The sequence below is a fragment of the Bufo bufo genome, chromosome 3 (assembly GCF_905171765.1).
Source record: "Bufo bufo chromosome 3, aBufBuf1.1, whole genome shotgun sequence".
NCBI lineage: Eukaryota > Metazoa > Chordata > Amphibia > Anura > Bufonidae > Bufo > Bufo bufo.
The window spans coordinates 386,967,540-386,987,484 of NC_053391.1; the positions used below are offsets into that span (position 1 = coordinate 386,967,540).

At 45.2% G+C, this 19,945-nt stretch overlaps 1 protein-coding gene and 1 pseudogene across 1 annotated transcript in view; one reads left to right on the forward strand and one right to left on the reverse strand.

Annotated features, from left to right (window-relative positions):
* DOC2B (double C2 domain beta) overlaps positions 1 to 19,945 on the reverse strand; it is a 904,475-nt gene that overhangs the window by 145,245 nt on the left and 739,285 nt on the right. Inside the window, exon 6 of the mRNA XM_040424761.1 lies at positions 9,485 to 9,642. Coding sequence (XP_040280695.1) covers positions 9,485 to 9,642 — 158 coding nt within the window. The remainder of the gene's footprint in view (positions 1 to 9,484; positions 9,643 to 19,945) is intronic.
* On the forward strand, positions 12,180 to 12,281 carry LOC120996698 (annotated as a pseudogene).

Below are 19,945 nucleotides of genomic sequence, written 5' to 3' on the forward strand. Positions count from 1 at the left end.
GGCCCATTCTGTCCAGTTGACAGAACAAATCATTGGAATGAGAGAAGCAGGATGGTCATTTTGACGAATTGCCCTCCATCTAGGCCATTCTGACCTAGCTATTAGGATCCGTCAGATCAAAGTGTATCCGATATAGTGATACAATCGATATGAAAAAACACATATCCCTACCTCTCTAATACTGAGGAATTTTAATCCTTTTCAGTTAGAGTCCCTGAGAATTTTTAAGTTTAATTAATAAAAGTGTATGTTTTATAAAAAAAAGAGTAACATAGTCAGAGAGGTGCTACCAAGCCACGCTTTGGTCCTAGAGACCCCTGAATTTCACAGTAGCCATAACTGTTCACAGTAACAATCATTTTGACCATGGTGCCCAAACTTTTGCATGCCATTGTAGCAGAAAGGCAGTATCCCTAAAAAGCTGTGCAAAACCATTAAAAAATATGGGTGCCTGCGTTCTTGATCCCGATCCGGTATCCAAAACAATATAAGAGGAAATCTGCAGCACTCCTATAACAATTCAATGTGCCACACCTTTTATTCGCCCATGTTCCGGCAACGTTGCAGTCCTATCACAGGACTTTTGATAGAACTTAAATATTGCTGGAACATGGGTGATTAAAAGTTATATATTAAAACATATATATTAAAAGCAAAATACTATTCAAGAATGGTTACGGTCTTCCAGAAACACCACCACTATCCATGGGTTGTGTCTTTTATTACTACTCAGCTCCATTGAAGTGAATGAGTCTGATTCTAGGTATATTCTTTTTTTATTTTATTTTTTTTATTTTTATTATTTTTGGTTTTAAACATGGATAGGATCATTACATACTGTTGGTGAAGGACACGTCTGTGTGTCACACATTTCACCTTACAATGGATTTTGTGACAAATACATTACAGAGAAATAACAGAGACATAAACATGTATATTCTTTTTTTAACCGTGCATTATAAAACCATTTGATTATTCTTTTTTAAAGACTACTACTGGGACCAGTAAAATGTCATCAATACTTGTCATATTTGTTAAAAGCAGAAGACATATTTACATTTAAATGCTTCTGAACTTTAACCAAAATCCCAGTTGACAAGCACATACATAAATATAAGCTAAGATGATGGCAAGTGGATTTACCCATTTGTGCAAATTAAGTGCGCCAGCATTGCGTTAAATCCCTTGTTCCATTATACAAATACTTTGTAGCATCTCCCTGTGGTATTTTGATGAGGCAGACTTTGTCTTGCTATAAAAGGATAAGGGTACTATTTTGCATGTGTTTCCATCCATTAGGAATGACTCAGACTTTCCTTAGGGTGACACTGTAGAGCTTCAGTATCTCTCCTGAGCTCCAATTATCAGAAAATGAAGACAGTGTCACTGAATTTATTTTAAATAAAACCTACTTCTTTAGGGGCCAGTGCCGCAAGCTGCCACCTAAGTTCAATGAAGCATGTAAGCACAGCAGAATGTGTAATGTGGAATCTAGGCTTAGTGCAAAATAATTATGCTGCTCATCTAGTGTTGTTGTGTTTGCTTTATTCTTGATCCCTTTTATTGCTATCACCTTCAGGAAATACTTCCATCATTAGGATTTCGAGGAGTATGGCACCAATCAAACAGCAGTCACAATTATTTATTGACTGTAGAAAGCAACTCATCCAAAATGGCATTTTAATGGGAAATGGTCCCTTTCCACTGGTCCCTTACTATGTCTTTTGAACAGCGCTTTATAGCCCTGAAGTGCTATAGAATCATATACATCAAACTGGAATGCATAGAAGACTACCTGTTGCAGGTTATCATGCTGTTCAGGGATTCTGAAAGTATTACAGTTTCAACAAAATGGTAATTCACTTTACAGTGAAAAATTATACAATTTTTCAAAATATTCTATATAAATTTCTTACAGTTTTTTTAATCTCTATTGGCTGACATTCAATAGCAATGGTAAACGGTCACCATACTTTCAAAAAATGTTGTAGAAATCAGCTTTTGATTGAAAACACCTTTATTACAATCAATTTTCAAACATACATACTTTAGTACTGTGATGCAGCGTGGATTACTTCTTCTTTGCGAGCATGGCATTGTTATATAAAGCACAGGCTAACCTACACTATACATCACAATGCGTGCTACACTAGCATACCTATTCAATCACAAAACCTTCCAACAAAGCATTTAGACAGTGATGAAGGGAGGGGGATGGGATGGGAAGGAGAGGGTAGGGAGGGGAAATCACATGCCCAAAGCTTTATTGAGAAGACAGAAACAAACGTGGGGGGAGGGGGAAAGAGAGGGGTTTAGTCCTCGACGTACAAGATGTAATCCTGCAGCAGACTATGGATAAGCCTACGGCAGTTCAGGACGGACATGTTCTCCCTCCTGAGCGTAAGCCGGTTCCTGGATACCCATATAGCATCCTTAAAACAGTTCATAAAGCCATACCTCCTGGATGGCCTCAACAGTATGAATCCCAGAAAATAGTCTGTACAACACCGAAGTGTATTGCAGGCTGTTCCTGGGCACAGAATCTTTGAGTTCATGTTCCAGGGCATCCAACAGGCCCTGCGCAAAGGGACACTCCCAAAACAGGTGGTACAATGTTTCCTCCTTGAAAGGGCACCTGGGGCAGTCTGGGTTTTGCACAGGTTGCGGGCGTGCATGAATGACCGAATTGGCAGTCCTCCCTGTATGGCCATCCATGACAAATCCTTGTGCCCATAGGTTAACCTGTTAACAAACTGTCTCTACAGTGTCATCATGGATCCCTGGAATTGACTCCACCGCATCCTTTGCTCTGGTGAGCTTGTGGATAGTCTTTGGATTCCACAAGTCGGGCTTGAGGCCCTCCAGTTGGTGTTCCCTCACAAACTTGACGACATCTCAGTAATACCAGGGAGCGTGCCAGTTGTAAGGGATGAAATTGTCCCACTTGTCCCAGCCCAGACCCTTCCAGAGGGGCAGGAGGAAGAAGTGAGAAATAGCCTTGCCCGCAGAGCCATTGGTTGTTCTCAGAGTCCGATGAACGCTGTCACAAACAAAGGTGATCCGCAGTAAAGTGGGCCCTTGCGAGGCTCTTTGTACATGATGGCTCACTTCACTCTGTCCATCTTGGATCCCCAAACAAAGCGAAACAGTCCTGGTGATGGCCTTGGAAACGGTGGCGAGATGGGGCCATGCCTGTGCGGTGTACTGTAGCACAGGCAGAAAGGCAGAACTTTGTTCTGCAGGACGAGTGCTTTGCCCTCAATCGTGAGTTGTCTGAGGCTCCACAGTACAATTCTTTGGTTGACTTTGGCCAAGCATTTTTCCCAAGACATGATGGCCGTGTCTTCCTTCCCGAACCAGACTCCCAGGATCTTGATGAAGTCCGATTTGATGGTAAATTGGAAGGGGGTAGAAGAAGCCAGTTGCAAGTCCCTGAAGAGCATGACTTCCAACTTCCCGCACTTGACTTTGTCCCCTGAAACTTGTCCGAACTCCTCGTAGGTCTGGACAAGTGCAGTCACCGAACGCCGATCAGCACAGAAGACGGTCACGTCATCCATGTACAGCGAGCACTTGACCGTAGTGTCCAGGTCCTGGTGCGGTGATCCCTCTGATCTCTCCATTCTGCCGGATAGACTCTGCAAAGAGTTCTATAACACAAACAAAAAGGAGTTGTGAAAGAGGGCAGCCTTGTCTGACCCCAGAGCGGACCGTAAAGGGGTCAGTCTTCCAGCCATTCACCAGCACCGTTCTGCAAATGTCAAGGTACATCAGGTTAACAAACGAACAGAACCTCCTGCCTAGACCCAGCTTATGCAAAGCCTTGCCCATGAATTCATGAGACACTCGGTCAAAGGCTTTCTCCTGATCAAGGCTGACCAGGGCAGTGTGTACACTAGTGTTTAGCGCAAATATTCGAATAGCGAATTTTAATCGTGAGTATCATACATACATGCTACAGACATAGTGCTGTGATGTCACAAGTTGCACGTATTGCGATAAAATATGCGCATCATTAATTGCCGAAAATTCGCAAGCGCAAATATATTGGAGCACTCTATCTGCATGTAAAGTTATTCTAATGTTCTGCCGTGCCAACCATTTTTTACAGTCTCAGGAAACTTATACCAACTTGAAAAATGTAGCATAAGTGACCCACGCCTATATTTCACGCGCATTACGTGAATATTACATTGCCGATTGTCGCAATCAAGAATATAATCTTGAATTCTCGAATTCGCGAATATATGACAAATATTCTACAAAATATTCGCAAAATATTGCAAATTCGAATATTGCCCCTGCCGCTCATCACTAGTGTACACAGCGGTCTTTGATGTATTGTACCGTGTCTCTCATGAGAGCGAGGCTGTCTGCGATCCTGCGGCCAGGAATGCCGCAGGTCTGATCCAGGTGGACGATTCTGCAGATGACAACCTTCAGCCGGTTGGCTAGCACCTTGGCAAGGATCTTGTAGTTCACATTCAGGAAAGAGATATGACGCCAGTTTTTCAAGTTTATACAAGATTGTGATCATTCCTTTCCTCAGCGATGGGGGCATTCTACCTTCCACCACCATCTCCTCATAGAGTTCCAGCAGGTCTGGACAGATCAGATCCCCTAGTGCTACATAGAGCTCCGCTGGGAGGCCGTCACTGCCCTGGGTCCTGCCAGACCTAAAGGATCTAGCGGCAGAGAGCACCTCCCCCACCGTCAGAGGGTCATCCATGGTCTCCACACCCGCAGGGTCAAGATGGTTAGTGATACTTGACAGGAATTTATCGGCGGCTTTCGGGTCGGTGTTATTCAGGGTGTAGAGGTCGCTGTAGTAGTCTGTGATGACTCCCATCACTTCCTCCTTCCCTGATCATATGTTGCCATCCTTGACTCGAAGTTCACTCAGGGGGCGTGTGGCCGACGTGGAGTTTCCTGAAAAAGAACGAATTACACTTCTCACCCTTCTCCAGGTTCTCCACTTTGAAGAGAAAGATGATTCACTTGGATTTCTCCTCAAAGTGCCTTTTCAGGCTCCTTTTAGTTTCCTCCAGCTCCTCTCTAATGCTCAAGCCGCACCGGTGAAGGTCTTGCAGGGACCGCAGCTCCCACTGCAGCTCTCTGAATGCCTTCTTCTTCTCACACACGTGTTATTGTTGTTTGACCTGAAAGAAACAACTAAACTGCAATTTAACATACTCCCACCAGTCATTAGTCTGTTCAAACAAGCATTTGTCATTCCACCAATCTATGTAGATCTCTCTAAGCTCCACAAGCACGTCCTCCCGATTCAACAGAGCGCAGTTCAGTTTCAAGGATCCGAGGCCGGGGGGGGGAACCCGTTCCCAAGGATGCACTGGACCTGAATGGCTCTGTGATCGGAGAAGAAGCAAGGGATCATAGAGTGCCTACTGACTGCCCGAGAGGTAAACACAAAGTCTATCCGAGAACGAAGTGAGCCATTGGGTCGGCTCCATGTATAATTAAAGGAGCCTTTCCCCATGGAGCCCACAATGTCCTGCAAGGACGCTTCAGTCACCATCTCAATAAGCAGGTTGGAAGTGACATCTAACTTGCTTGAAGTGCCCGAGCTGCGGCCGTCCTCCTCGATCGGGCAGTTGAAGTCCCCGGCCATCACTACGGTCCTAGTGATAGCAAGCTGCAGTCGTAGGGCCTGGAAAAGCTCCAGTTGCTCATCCTTGTAAGGTGAAGCATACACATTGATGAGTCTAACCGGCTCTCCCGCCCAGGAACCATCTATGACAAGTAGGCGGACGATGACAGACCACTTGCCGCTCCAGAAGCTGTTTCCGTCCAAGATGTGGTGGGAGTGAAAGTAAATCCCGGCAACTGCTTGGATATGCTGAATCTTCTTCTTTTTATTTCTTATTTTATATAAGAGGTTCTTACCTCTTATATAAAATAAGAAATAAAAAAAAAGAATATTCAGCATATCCAAGCAGTTGCCGGGATTTACTTTCACTTTTGTTCTCGTGGAGTTTCACTCCTCCCCGCAGCAACGCTGACCTTTAGCAGCTAGCGCTGGCTGGATTTGTCTTTATCTCAAGATGTGGTGGGGTCCCTCATGGTACAGAAGCGCTTCAGGTATGTGACAATATCCTTGCCTGGGATGTGTGGGTTCCGCATGGAGACGATCACCCTCCTCTCTTCCTTCTGGACGGGATAGCTGCCCATGATGTGCTTGAAAGGGGATTCCTGTCTTGCTGCTTTGACCATCTCTCAGTATCCTTTACATATGGTCATGGAGGCAAAAGTGATCCAGCACATCCCTGCGAAGAACGAATGGATGCTCACCACTTATGGTTTGGAGAATTCCTGTTCCAGGACCATCTTCTTGCCCAACACGTCCTGACTCATGTCTGGCACTTTCCCGTCCACTTCCTTTAGCTTCTGGATGACTGTCTGCCTCATCCATGGCTCCAGAGGTGGGGAGCAGTGCTTCTTGCCTGCATGTTGCCTGGTAGGAACGGGCGCTGCCGGGTCAGGAGCCTGTGATGTGGAGGCTAAAGTGTCCTGGTGGGTTTTCTCCGTGGCTTTTCCTTGTTCTTGATCTGTGCTATTCTTCTTGTTCTTGTTGTTCTTGGGAGGCTTGAAGGTTGAGGTTAAGGCCATGGCTTATTCCGTCTTCCTGCCTTCCTCTCCCTGGAGAATCTTCGCAAAGCTTCCCTTCTGCCTATGCAGATCTTCTCCTTGCTGGGCGGAGCTTTTTTCCGGGGAGGGTTTTTGCCGAGCTTCTATTCCTCGTCGGGGTTCCCTGGGGCCGAAGTCTTCGTTGTTGGGGTTCCTCGTTGAGTCTTCGCAAAGATCTTCTCCTTGATCGCAGTCGGAGAATATCTTCCAATAGTCGTCTTCGGCTGTCGAGATCCAAGTAAGCACTGACTAACGTTGTACACCAAGACTATTAAGCCACAGGCCAAGAGGAGGTCAGAGACCAGAACATTCTTGTTCCTACGGGAATAGCCCTACACCCAAAAGCAGCAGTGAGCTGATGCTGAATTTAATCAATGATGCTCAAAGGCAGAGTGTAGGGGGTACCCAAAGGACATAGGCCGGCAAGTCAAGGCAGACTGATAATAACAGAAACTACACTTGATCTTAGCCAAAAGTTGTATAAATCAATAGTACAGGTGAATATATAAAACTTTTTAATATATATGTTACTCTGGCAACCCGTGTCTGCTGCTGTCCAGCTATTTCATCTCACCTTGTGTATTGGGACTAGTATTCTGTGAAACTTCTCTGTTGTATTGCACTCTGATCCTCTGCTGACTACCCTGAACCAGGACTTGTTTTATGTATATGCTCAAGCTCTGCCTGCCCTGACCTTGGCTTTGTTCCATGGATATGCACAAACTGTACCTGTCCTGACCTTGGCCTGTTTCCTGACTGAGTATTGCCTGGGTCAGATACCACTCCAGTGGGTCAGCTGCCAACTCCCGGGACTATTCCAAAAGGTAGCAGCCTGGCGAGTCGCCTGCAGCAAAGAACAGATGCCTAAAAAGGGTTTGAAGGTTGAAAATCATGGGATCACCAGAATGATGCCCTTAGGACTAGTCCAAAGTCAAACTGTTTAGTTGGTACATTGGGTCCACAGCTACTGTCCATAACAATATGTTATTAAAGAAAAAAAAAAATTCTCCCTCTAGCAGCTCAGCCTTTCTTCCTCTCCCTTCTCTATAGACTTCTGTGGGCAGCATGTCATCAGCGTTAGTTTTCTCTATCAAGATGGACTTAGCAGAGAATGTTAGTTTAGGATTGGAGAGTGGTGAGAAAGAAGGATAAGGATATATTACAAAGTTTCTCATATTTGCTTGTACTATCGATTTATGTAACATTTTCTGAATTTTTTTAATTCCAGTGGATAAAGAATTGATCCTGTTTTGTACACAGGTGCTTGACCCTTTAGTAGACAGATCTCTGATATCTCTACTGTAATTGTCATGAGCTTAGCATCTCAATGTCCATAACATTACCTGGACAGATTTTCATCTATTTGAATTACAAAAAGAAGTTCCCTATTGAATAATAGCAAGCAGAGATCTTGAAAACCAGGAGTAATTAATATAAGTTTATTTTATGAAACTGCACAAGTTCCTCAATGTATAGTCTTGTAACATTACAGGCATTGTCAAATTAGAAAGTCTTAGATCAGGGGTCAACAACCAGTGGCACACGTGCCAGAGGTGACATGCAGTCCATGTTCTGTTGGCACTCCAGCTGTCACCAGACAACAGAAAGACTTTTCAGTCTTGTCACCATTTGTTGGATGCCTCCTCAGGACTGCCACAAATGAAGGAAAGTATTTAAATGTTCTGAGGGTTGGGAGGAGGATGGTGAGCTTAAGATGAAGGGAAAGCAAGCACTGTGACCAGATTGGATGTGGGGGGGAGGAGGTTGAACTTGGGAAGATGGGGTAATGAGCATGTGACTAGATTTGGGGTGGGGGGAAGAAGATGAGCTTGGGGAGATGGGAGGAACAAGCACTATAACCAGATGTGGGGGGGGGGGTGAGCTTGGGAGATGGGGGAAAGAGCATGTGACCAGGTTGGGACTGGGGGCAGGATGGTGAGCTTGGGGAGATGGGGAAGGAGAGTATGGCAAGATTTGGGGTGAGGAGAAGAAGGTAAGCTTGGGGAGATGGGGGAATGAGCATGTGACCAGACTGGGACTAGGGGCAGGATTGTGAGCTTGGGAGGATGGGGAATGAGCACTGTGACCAGATTGGGGTTGGGGGAGGATGGTGAGCCTGAACGTGATTGCCTGGAGGAAAAGGGAGGCTGGTTATGAAGGGAAATCAGCTGACTACCTGGGGCATTGGGGGAAGAAGTGGTGAGACTGAAAATGATTGCTGGGGGGGACAAGCTCTCTGACTACTTTAGGGGGGATGGTGAGTCGGAATGTTAATAGTCTTTGTGTGTGTGTGTGTGAGATCTAAGTGTGATTGGTGCAGCTCTTATTGTTATTATTGTGGGGATGACCAGTATATGGGGCATCAATGTATGTTGGACAGTGGGGAAGGAGGGCAGCTGCTCTCCCCTACTGTCAGTAAGTGTATGTTAGCGGGGGGGGGGGGGTCCCCATATACTGGTCCCTGATATAATGGTCCCAGATATATTGATTCCTTAGGAGAATTCTGAGGAGCAGTGACAATATTTACTATCCATATATTTGCCGGAAGGCAACTTTTCTTGAACGAGAATTGAGAATTTTGGGACATAGCTAGTAAATACCTGGTTTATATGGCTCGGCACACTGAGTGCTTCAGCTCTGATTTTCTTTGGGGACTCCGTATAAAAAAGGTGGCCTACCCCTGTCTTAGATTTAGTTTTTCACACTTCATTCAATCATTGGATGATGACACCAAACAGGTCAATAGGAATATTTTTAAAACATTATGCACAATATTTGTCAAATTAAATACTGCCAGGAATCTGACGTCAAGGATGACAAAAAAAAGTGCTAAACTTACGTTTTCACATAGGGATCAGAGTAACCATTTGCGTCCATTGCTGCTAGATGTGCACATCTAATAATTCCTACCAGAAGCCCTGACTTCTGTGAGCTATATTTTAAGGATATAAGAATTCGCCCACGTTCTTCCAAAGATTTATCTTCTGTTTTATCTATCTGTGGGTGGAAACACAAAATGTTAATGACAGTGGAAATGAGTTCATGCACAGTTGCCACAATAAAGAACACAACATCCAGGGAGAGCTTTCCTTGTATCTACAGAGATTATTAAAGGTCCTGACATGTATTTAGCAGGCTGCTGATTTGTGCAATTTCAACTTATTACTGTTCTGCTTTTACTTGATGTTTCGAACAAAATAACAATTAGTGCTGATTACTGTAAGTTACAGGAAAATTGCATAAACAAAGATTCCCTTAATTGATTCCAAACATTCTATCTAATGCACACAGAATAATAAAAACAGGAACCATAGAACAAAAGGACAGCAATATCACATAACAAGTTAATAGAAGTACAGCCAAATAACAAAAGTTGAAGAAAAATGATATCAGAACAGTTACAATTACAAGTTTTGATGTTCTAAGACCTCTTCACCAAACAGTTTTAAAAATAGATAATTTTGAGAATAGAAAAGTTTTTAAAGGATAAATGTCATATTTTCATTAAAAAAAATCTATTTTAGCATATTTTACTGCTGCAGCAGCATTATGCATAAAGCAATATTTAGTTTCTTCACTTACCACTGTTTTCCTTGAGTTTTACCCTTAGTTACGGCTGTTTTGAATCCTGCATTATGAGGATCTTCTCAAGATGGCTCCTCTGCCAGTTCTCTGAGGCCAAAACTGCATTCCCTCCGGTCACATACAAACTTGCTGTAGCCAGCAGCTTCCTGCCAGCCAATCAGATTGGATTACTAAGAGACAAGCCACCTCACTCTGAAGCCTAATGCAGGCATGCAGTGTGAAGGACCGCCCCTCTGTCTTCCTAGCCGGTGACAGGTGAGCCATAACAACGGTCTTTTAAGGGAGCAGTGGAAAGGGACAGGAGACATTAATGAAACCTGGTATTATAAGGTAATTACAGATATTTTGGCAATCATTGACAGACTAACTCAGGTATACACGCCTAGCTCTAATAAACTATCAAATAAAAAAAAAGGATGACAGTTATCCTTTAAATGTTACACTGAGATTTAGTACATAGACACATAATTATAATAAGCCTGTGGAATAAACCAAGGGATTTTGTTAAAAATGGGAGGGGAGGTGAAGGCAGATAAGGGAATCAGGGATAATGCCTTGCTGGTATTTTACTAATGAATATGTATGCAGATAAGGGAATCGGGGATATTGCCTTGTTGATATTTTACTAATGAATATGTTTTCATATAAAACCATATTTGTTGTATACGATTCAATAGAGGCTGACATATTTGGACTCAATGACTAAACTGCTCAGGTGTATTTTATGTTCTGCTTTGAATTTATCTAAGGACTGGTCCAGAGAACAGGATTTTGTGGTTGAAGGCTGTGGGCCCAGTGCAGAGAACAAAGGATTGGTGTTATGGCAACATGTGGAAGTTGTTTGGTTAGGGTAGGTTCACATCACGTTTTATGCCTCTGTTTGTCGTATATGTTAGAAAAAGAAGGATACAAAAAATGCAGCACACCACGTTCTTGTATCCTGTAGAGTCCGGTAAAAAAATGTAAACTTTTTTTTTCTTCAATGGAACTCGACTGGTGAACGAATGCCACTGTATGGCATCAGTGTGATACATCGGTTTACCGTATACATTAAACGGATAGGAAAACATGATGTGAACCCACTCTTATTGACCTAGCTGCTGAAGACAATATAACGCTTTTACTTTGAGGCATAAATATGGAGCATCACAGTGGTCCAGCCATTAGACTATGAAGGCACGTATTAGTGTAGGAATCTAGATCTGTATTTCTGCCTCCTGGGTCTTTCACAATGGTGAGAAGTCTACCTACTCCAACATTCTGTGCCACCAAACAAGATAAATTTGTCTGCAGATTGCAGGGTTCGCTGCTTTGAACAATCCCTACTTGTTAGATTGGTCTGTTGACCATAAGTGGACCACAAAGTGTCTTCCTGCTGGGACCACAGCAAGCATCTGTAATCTGTTGGGAAACCTGGCAGTTTTAAATTTACGTGCAGCGTCATCACAAGTGAAATTAAGTATTACACAGTGCCCATTCAAGACAGATACTCTTTGTGCTCTCCTTTTAGGCCAAGAAATGAGGATGTGAACCCTAAGACCTTCTCTATTAGCACAAAGTTACCAAATAGGGTATTGGGAAAAAGTTTTTTCTAAAACAACCACTTAGATTTTTTTTTTGATGATAAAACAGATGTTTATTTAACTAAATATTTGAGAGTCCAAAAATGTGACAGCAATGCATAAAGAGGGCAATCCAGGTAGTCGCATAATTTGGAAACCTCTGGTTACAAAACATCTAATGACATCCAGAAGAACATGGACATTCTCTGTAAACGTCTGCATTCTCTACCAGAGGCTACAATATTGGCCACCATGGGTAAGAAGTCTGTGAACTCTTAACATTCTCCATAAGAAAGGCATAGCTACTGTACATGTGGACATGTCCAAACCTTAAAAAATAGAATCTAGCCACAGAGTCAACTGCACAAGTAACTTACATACCTATAGTGCTCTTCTTGGCCTCTTGGCTAAGATCAAGTGTAGTATCTGTTCTTATCAGTCTGCCTTGACTTGCTGGTCCAGGTCTTTTGGGTACCCCCTGCACTCTGCCTTTGAGGATCATTGATTAAATTCAGCTTCAGCTCACTGCTGCTATTGGGTGTAGGGCTATTCCCCTAGGAACAAGAGTGTTCTGGTCTCTGACTTTCTCTTGGCCTGTGGCTAAATAGTCTTGGTGTACGACGTTAGACAGTGCTTACTTGGATCTCGACAGCCGAGGACGACTATTGGAAGATTTTCTCCGACTGTGATCAAGGAGAAGATCTTTGCGAAGACTCGACGAGAAACCCCGATGACGAGGACTGAAGACTTCAGCCTGAAGGTCTTTGACTTCGGGGAACCCCGGCGAGGAAAAGAAGCTCGGCAAAGACCTTCCCTGGAAGAAGCTCCGCCCAGCAAGAATGAATCTGCATAGCCCCGCCTACCAGTGGCAAAAGGGAACACTTTGAAAAGCTTCTTCAGGGAGAAGAAGGCAGAAAGGAAGAAGCCATGGCCTCAACCTCTAAGCCTCCCAAGACCAAAAAGAATGCTACAGAAGGAAGAAAGGCCATGGAATAGGCCCACCGGGACACTTCAGCCTCCACATCACAGACCTCTGACCCGGCGGCAACCACCACTCCCAGGCAACAGAACGACAAGAACCACAACCCCGGTTCCCCACCTCTGGAGCTATGAATGAGGCAGACTGTCGTGCTGAAGCTGAAAGAGGTGGATGGAAAAGTGCCAGACATGAGTCAAGACGTGTTTGGCAAGAAGATGGTCTTGGAACAGGGATACTCCAAGCCGGAGGTGGTGAGCATCCATTCATTCATCACAGGGATGTTCTATATCACCTTTGCCACTGTGGAAATATGCAAACGGTACTGGGAGATGGTCAAAGCGGCGAGGCCGGACTCACTTTTCAAGAACTTCGTAGGCAGCTGCCCAGTCCAGAAGGAAGAGAGTGAGCGTCTCAATGCGGAACCCACACATCCCAGGCAAGGATATCGTCACATACCTGAAGCGTTTCTATACTGTGGTGAGGGACCCCACCCACATCTTGAACGGAAACGGCTTCTGGACCGGCAAGTGGTCATTGTCCGCCTCAACAAAGACCCTGCAGCCCCTGATGGCGTGCAGGACCTGCCCCGGTAATTTTTTCTGGGCAACTCCTCGGCTCTCATCTATTACTCCGATATGCCACAGACCTGCAGTAAATTCGGTAAGAAGGGTTATGGGATCCTGCTAGATCTGTCGTGTGGCAGGGCATGAAACCAGTGACTGTCCCAAGAGGATGACATGCAACCTGTGCGGACTGTCCACCAATATTTACAAAGACGGCATTCGCAGCCAAAACTCCAACCAAGCCTCGACTCCGGCGGTGACCAAGCCCAAGGTGAAGCGACCAAAGAAGAAGGAGGGTAAGCAGACACCTGCCCAAGACCAGGTTCCCGTGCCCCCCCTTTCCTGCCTCCCCTCCCGCCCCATCATCACCACCACTGAGGATATCCATATCCAACTGCGCATTACCTCAGTGGCACCTTCCGCCGCCCCCAGCCCAACCCTACCCATGGCTACTGCTGCAGTAGCACTAACCGCTCCTCCAGCTACTGCAGCCTCCTACAAGGAGGAATATCCCGCTCTCTCATCCCCAGGTGTCAAGCAAAGAAAGGGTAAAAGAAGGGAGAGGGACAGCCCATTTGCTGACCACTCCAAGAAAAAGATAGTTGAAGCGGTGGAAGATCCCCTGCCCGATAAAGAAGAAGAAATGGAGCAGCAGGTGGAAGAACAGGCGGCCGCCAACGGGGCCCCCGAGCAGCAAGGCCCCCAGACCACCAAAACCCTTGACGAGACCGACGTGGAGGAAATAGTGGCCAATGGGGGTACCGCCGACCAACAAACCCTCCAGACAACCATAGTCGAAATCGTAGCCCAGGTCCAGCTGTTTCAGAGGCCACCCACAGACAGCGTACAAGAGAAAGAGAAGCCGCCTGGCGACCAGGGTGGTAACTAAGCTGTATCGTTTCCGCTAGCCTATTTCTTTTCCTACATGTTGGCAAATTTTAACCTTTTTTCCATTGATGTTAGGAGCATTAGGGATAGGTGCAGGTGTCAGACGGTACTAACTTTTCTTGCTTCCCAGGTTGCCGATGTGTACATGTTGCAGGAGTGTGCTTTGCCCCCCTCTAGGTCTCACAACCATCTGGCCAGGCGGTGGTTCCATGGCAAGTCCTACTGGTCCAGTGGTGGCGACTGTAAGTCGGCTGGGGTGGCCATCCTCCTCAGGGGAATCGCTTTTACACTTGACTCCGTCCAGGAGCTCGTCTGCAGCAGGCTATTTCTCGTAGATGGTTTATGGGCAGGAGAGTCGGTTAGGCTCATCAATGTGTATGCTTCCCCTGACAAGGGTGAGCAACTGGAGCTTTTCCAGGCACTACAACTGCAGCTCGCTGCAACTAGGGCCGTAGTGATGGCCGGGGACTTCAACTGACCGATTGAGGAGAACGGACGCAGCTCCGGCACCTCAAACAAGTTAGACGTCACTTCCAAACTGCTTATTGAGATAGTGACTGAATGTCCTTGCAGGACGTTGTGGGCTCCATGGGGAAAGGCTCCATTAATTATACATGGAGCTGACCCGATGGCTCACTCCGTTATAAGACAGACTTCGTGTTTACCTCTCAGGCAGTCCGGCGGTGTAGGCCCTCTATGATCCCTTGCTTCTTCTCTGATCACAGAGCCATTCAGGTCCAGTGCATCCTTGGTAACAAGTTCCCCCCTGGCCCTGGAAACTGAACTGCACTCTGTTGAATTGGGAGAACGTGCTTGCGGAGATTAGAGAAGTCTACATAGCTTGGCGGAATTACAAATGCTTGTTTGAACAGACTAGTGACTGGTGGGAGTATGTTAAAGTCCAGTTTTGTTGTTTCTTTCAGGCCAAGCAGCAACAACAGGCGTGTGAGAAGAAGAGGGCCTTCAGAGAGCTGCAGTGTGAGCTGCGGTCCCTGCAAGACCTTCACCGATGCGGCTGGAGCGTTAGAGAGGAGCTGGAGGAGACCAAAAGGAGCCTGAAAAGGCACTTTGAGGAGGAATCCAACAAATCATCTTCCACTCCAAAGTGGAGAACCTGGAGAAGGGGGATAAATGTAACTCGTTCTTTTTCAGGAAACTCCATGCCGGCCACACGCCCCTGAACGAACTTCGAGACAGGTACGGCAACATGCGATCAGGGAAGGAGAAAGTGATGGAAGTTATCACAGACTACTACAGCGACCTCTACTCCCTGAAGAAAAAACCGACGCGAAAGCCGCCGATAAATTCCTGTCAGGTATCACTAACCATCTTGACCCTGCAGATGCAGAGGCCATGGATTACCCTCTGACGGTGGTGGAGGTGATCTCTGCCGCTAGATCCTTTAGGTCCGGCAGGACCGCGGGCAGTGACGGTTTTCCAGAGGAGCTCTATGTAGCGCTGGGGGATCTGATCTGTCTGGACCTGCTGGAACTCTATGAGGAGATGGTGGTGGAGGGTAGGATGCCACCATCGTTGAGGGAAGCAATGATCATAATTCTGTATAAGCGGAAGGGGGAGAGATGTGAACCTTAAAAACTGGCGTCCCATCTCTCTCCTGAATGTGGACTACACGATCCTCACCAAGGTGATAGCCAACTGGCTGAAGGTTTTCATCTGCAGAATCGTCCACCTGGATCAGACCTGCAACATTCCTGGCCGCAGGATCGCAGACAGCCTCGCTCTCGTGAGAAACACAGTACAATACATCAAAGACCGCCGTGCACACGCAGCCCTGGTCAGTCTTGATCAGGAGAAGGCCTTTGACTGAGTCTGTCACGAATAAATGGGCATGGCATTGCGCAAGCTGGGTCTAGGCAGGAGGTTCTGTTTGTTTGTTAACCTGATGTACCTTAACATTTGCAGCACGGTGCTGGTGAATGGCTAAAAGACTGACCTCTTTCCAGTGCGCTCTGGGGTCAGACAAGGCTGCCCTCTTTCACCTTTTCTTTTTGTTTGTGTTATAGAACTCTTCGCGGAGTCTATCCGGCAGAATGGAGAGATCAGAGCGATCACCGCACCTGGACCAGGACACTACGAGGTCAACTGCTCGCTGTACATGGACAATGTGACCGTCTTCTGAGCTGACAAGTGGTCGGTGACTGCACTCGTCCAGATCTGCGAGGAGTTCGGACAAGCTTTAGGGGCTAGTCAAGTGCGGGAAGTAGGAAGCCATGCTCTTCGGGGACTGGCAGCTGGCTTCTTCTGCCCCCCTCCCATTTGCCATCAAATCGGACTTCATCAAGATCATGGGAGTCTGGTTCGGGAAGGAAGGCACAGCCCTCAAGTCTTGGGAAGAACGCTTGGCCAAAGTCAACTAGAGAATCGGACTGTGGAGCCTCAGACAAATCACGATTGAGGTCAAAGCACTCGTCCTGCATAATGAAGTTCTGCCTGTGCTACAGCACACCGCACAGGCATGGCCCCCTAATGCCACTGTTTCCAGGGCCTTCACCAGGACAATGTTTCGCTTCGTTTGGGGATCCAAGATGGACAGAGTAAAGCGAGCTATCATGTACAAAGAGCCCCGCAAGGGCGGAAAGGGCATTCCTGACCTGCCCACATTACCTCGGATCGCCTTTGTTTGTGACAGCGTTCGTCAGACTCTGAGGACAGCTAAAGGCTCTGCGGGGAAGGCTATGTCTCGCTTCTTCCTCCTGCCTCTCTGGAGGGGTCTGGGCTTGGACAACTGGGACAGCTCCATCCCTTACAACTGCCACGCTCCATGGTACTTCGTGGATGTTGTCAATTTTGTGAGGGAACACCAACTGGAGGAAAAATCAATAAAATTACTGAAAATAATCTCACAGACATTTCTGTTTTTAAAGCAACTATCACTGAAGGCAACTTCCTAAAACTTAACTTTTAATATATACACTCACCTAAAGAATTATTAGGAACACCTGTTCTATTTCTCATTAATGCAATTATCTAGTCAACCAATCACATGGCAGTTGCTTCAATGCATTTAGGGGGGTGGTCCTGGTCAAGACAATCTCCTGAACTCCAAACTGAATGTCAGAATGGGAAAGAAAGGTGATTTAAGCAATTTTGAGCGTGGCATGGTTGTTGGTGCCAGACGGGCCGGTCTGAGTATTTCACAATCTGCTCAGTTCCTGGGATTTTCACGCACAACCATTTCTAGGGTTTACAAAGAATGGTGTGGTGTGAAAAGGGAAAAACATCCAGTATGCGGCAGTCCTGGGGGCAAAAATGCCTTGTGGATGCTAGAGGTCAGAGGAGAATGGACCGACTGATTCAAGCTGATAGAAGAGCAAAGTTGACTGAAATACCCACTCGTTACAACCGAGGTATGCAGCAAAGCATTTGTGAAGCCACAACACGCACAACCTTGAGGCGGATGGGCTACAACAGCAGAAGACCCCACCGGGTACCACTCATCTCCACTACAAATAGGAAAAAGAGGCTACAATTTGCACGAGCTCACCAAAATTGGACTGTTGAAGATTGGAAAAATGTTGCCTGGTCTGATGAGTCTCGATTTCTGTTGAGACATTCAAATGGTAGAGTCCGAATTTGGCGTAAACAGAATGAGAACATGTATCCATCCTCTGATGGCTACTTCCAGCAGGATAATGCACCATGTCACAAAGCTCGAATCATTTCAAATTGGTTTCTTGAACATGACAATGAGTTCACTGTACTAAAATGGCCCCCACAGTCACCAGATCTCAACCCAATAGAGCATCTTTGGGATGTGGTGGAACGGGAGCTTCGTGCCCTGGATGTGCATCCCTCAAATCTCCATCAACTGCAAGATGCTATCCTATCAATATGGGCCAACATTTCTAAAGAATGCTATCAGCACCTTGTTGAATTAATGCCACGTAGAATTAAGGCAGTTCTGAAGGCAAAAGGGGGTCCAACACCGTATTAGTATGGTGTTCCTAATAATTCTTTAGGTGAGTGTATAAAGCATATTATTGGCATACAACAAACCTGTAAATTGGGATACAGCGGCTCACCCCTATCACGTATGGATAGGTGCTCACCCTCTAGTCCTACCCTCAGGACCACAAAGAATGCAAAACGTATAGAAGGAACGAGGGGGCACACACACCAGGGAGACACTAGATGGATGAATAATTTGATGTTTAATGTTTAATACTCTAAAAACAAACCCCTAAAATCACATAAAACGTACATCAAATAACTACAATAGCAGCCTATATAGCATGTACATATAACGCCACAGTTATAATATATTGACAACTGTGCAGCCGGTGTAGTGATGAGACACTACTATGGGTACAATCTATTAGAGTTTGATGTGTAACAGTTCATCCAAACAGTGTCCCAAATCATGCGGTGCTGCACAGAGTAAACCAATAGCGGTAGTAATATAAGAAGTCCTGAAGATAGCCCCAACAGGTATATCGGATGGGGCAATGAAAATGACAATGTCCGGTATTTGTAAGTAAGTACAGAGATGCGTACGGGTAAAGCGCATAGGCACTGGCCTCCAGATTACTTACAGTGTCCAGCCGCTTCAGGTCTCCCGGTCTCACCCCTCCTTGCTGCCTAGCCGCAGCACGATTTCCCAGGTGGCCGAACACGGCCGTCTGTGGCGTCCCACGTGACCTGGTGCTCTGGGGTTCCGGGCAGACGCTTAGATGACGTCACTGCTTTGCGGCGGTAATTTTAAATCTGGATCTGGATCTCTTGCGCTTTTGATCTGAAGTATAGTTTCTTTGTCCTTTTTCTCCTTGAATCCACGCTCACTCTGTATGCCAGACGCGTTTCAGGGTCTAACGCCCCTTCCTCAGTGGCCACCGAGTGAGTGGATTCTCACTCCTTATATATGGTATTAGCCCACCCTCAATTGTGCTTTGTTCAGCTTGTTGCAATATGTGGGATGGATTTAATTACTGCTGCATTTCTACTAACAATTAAAATGTTACGTTCAAGTTAAAAACATGATACATAATAAATATTACTCCCCTTTAATAAATACAACATTAAAATATCTTAAAAATGTTCTTGATATAGGACTGCAGGGTTAGAACTGCATTATGAGGAAAATCGCATTGAAAACGCTTCAAAAACGCAACAGTGTGAATTGCGTCTTCATTGCGGTTTTTGTGTTTTTATATTGTATAGAGTCAGGTGACCCTACCTAAAAGGATTGGACCAGGATAAAAAGATTTTAAAAAGATATAAAAAGATATAAAAAGATATAAAAAGATATAAACGATCTTCATCAGAAATCATATATTGCAAGGGTAATTCATGGTTGTATATACATATACAACTATACAACCATGAATTACCCTTGCAATATATGATTTCTGATGAAGATCGTTTATATCTTTTTATATCTTTTTATATCTTTTTAAAATCTTTTTATCCTGGTCCAATCCTTTTAGGTAGGGTCACCTGACTCTATACAATATAAAAACACAAAAACCGCAATGAAGACGCAATTCACACTGTTGCGTTTTTGAAGCGTTTTCAATGCGATTTTCCTCATAATGCAGTTCTAACCCTGCAGTCCTATATCAAGAACATTTTTAAGATATTTTAATGTTGTATTTATTAAAGGGGAGTAATATTTATTATGTATCATGTTTTTAACTTGAACGTAACATTTTAATTGTTAGTAGAAATGCAGCAGTAATTAAATCCATCCCACATATTGCAACAAG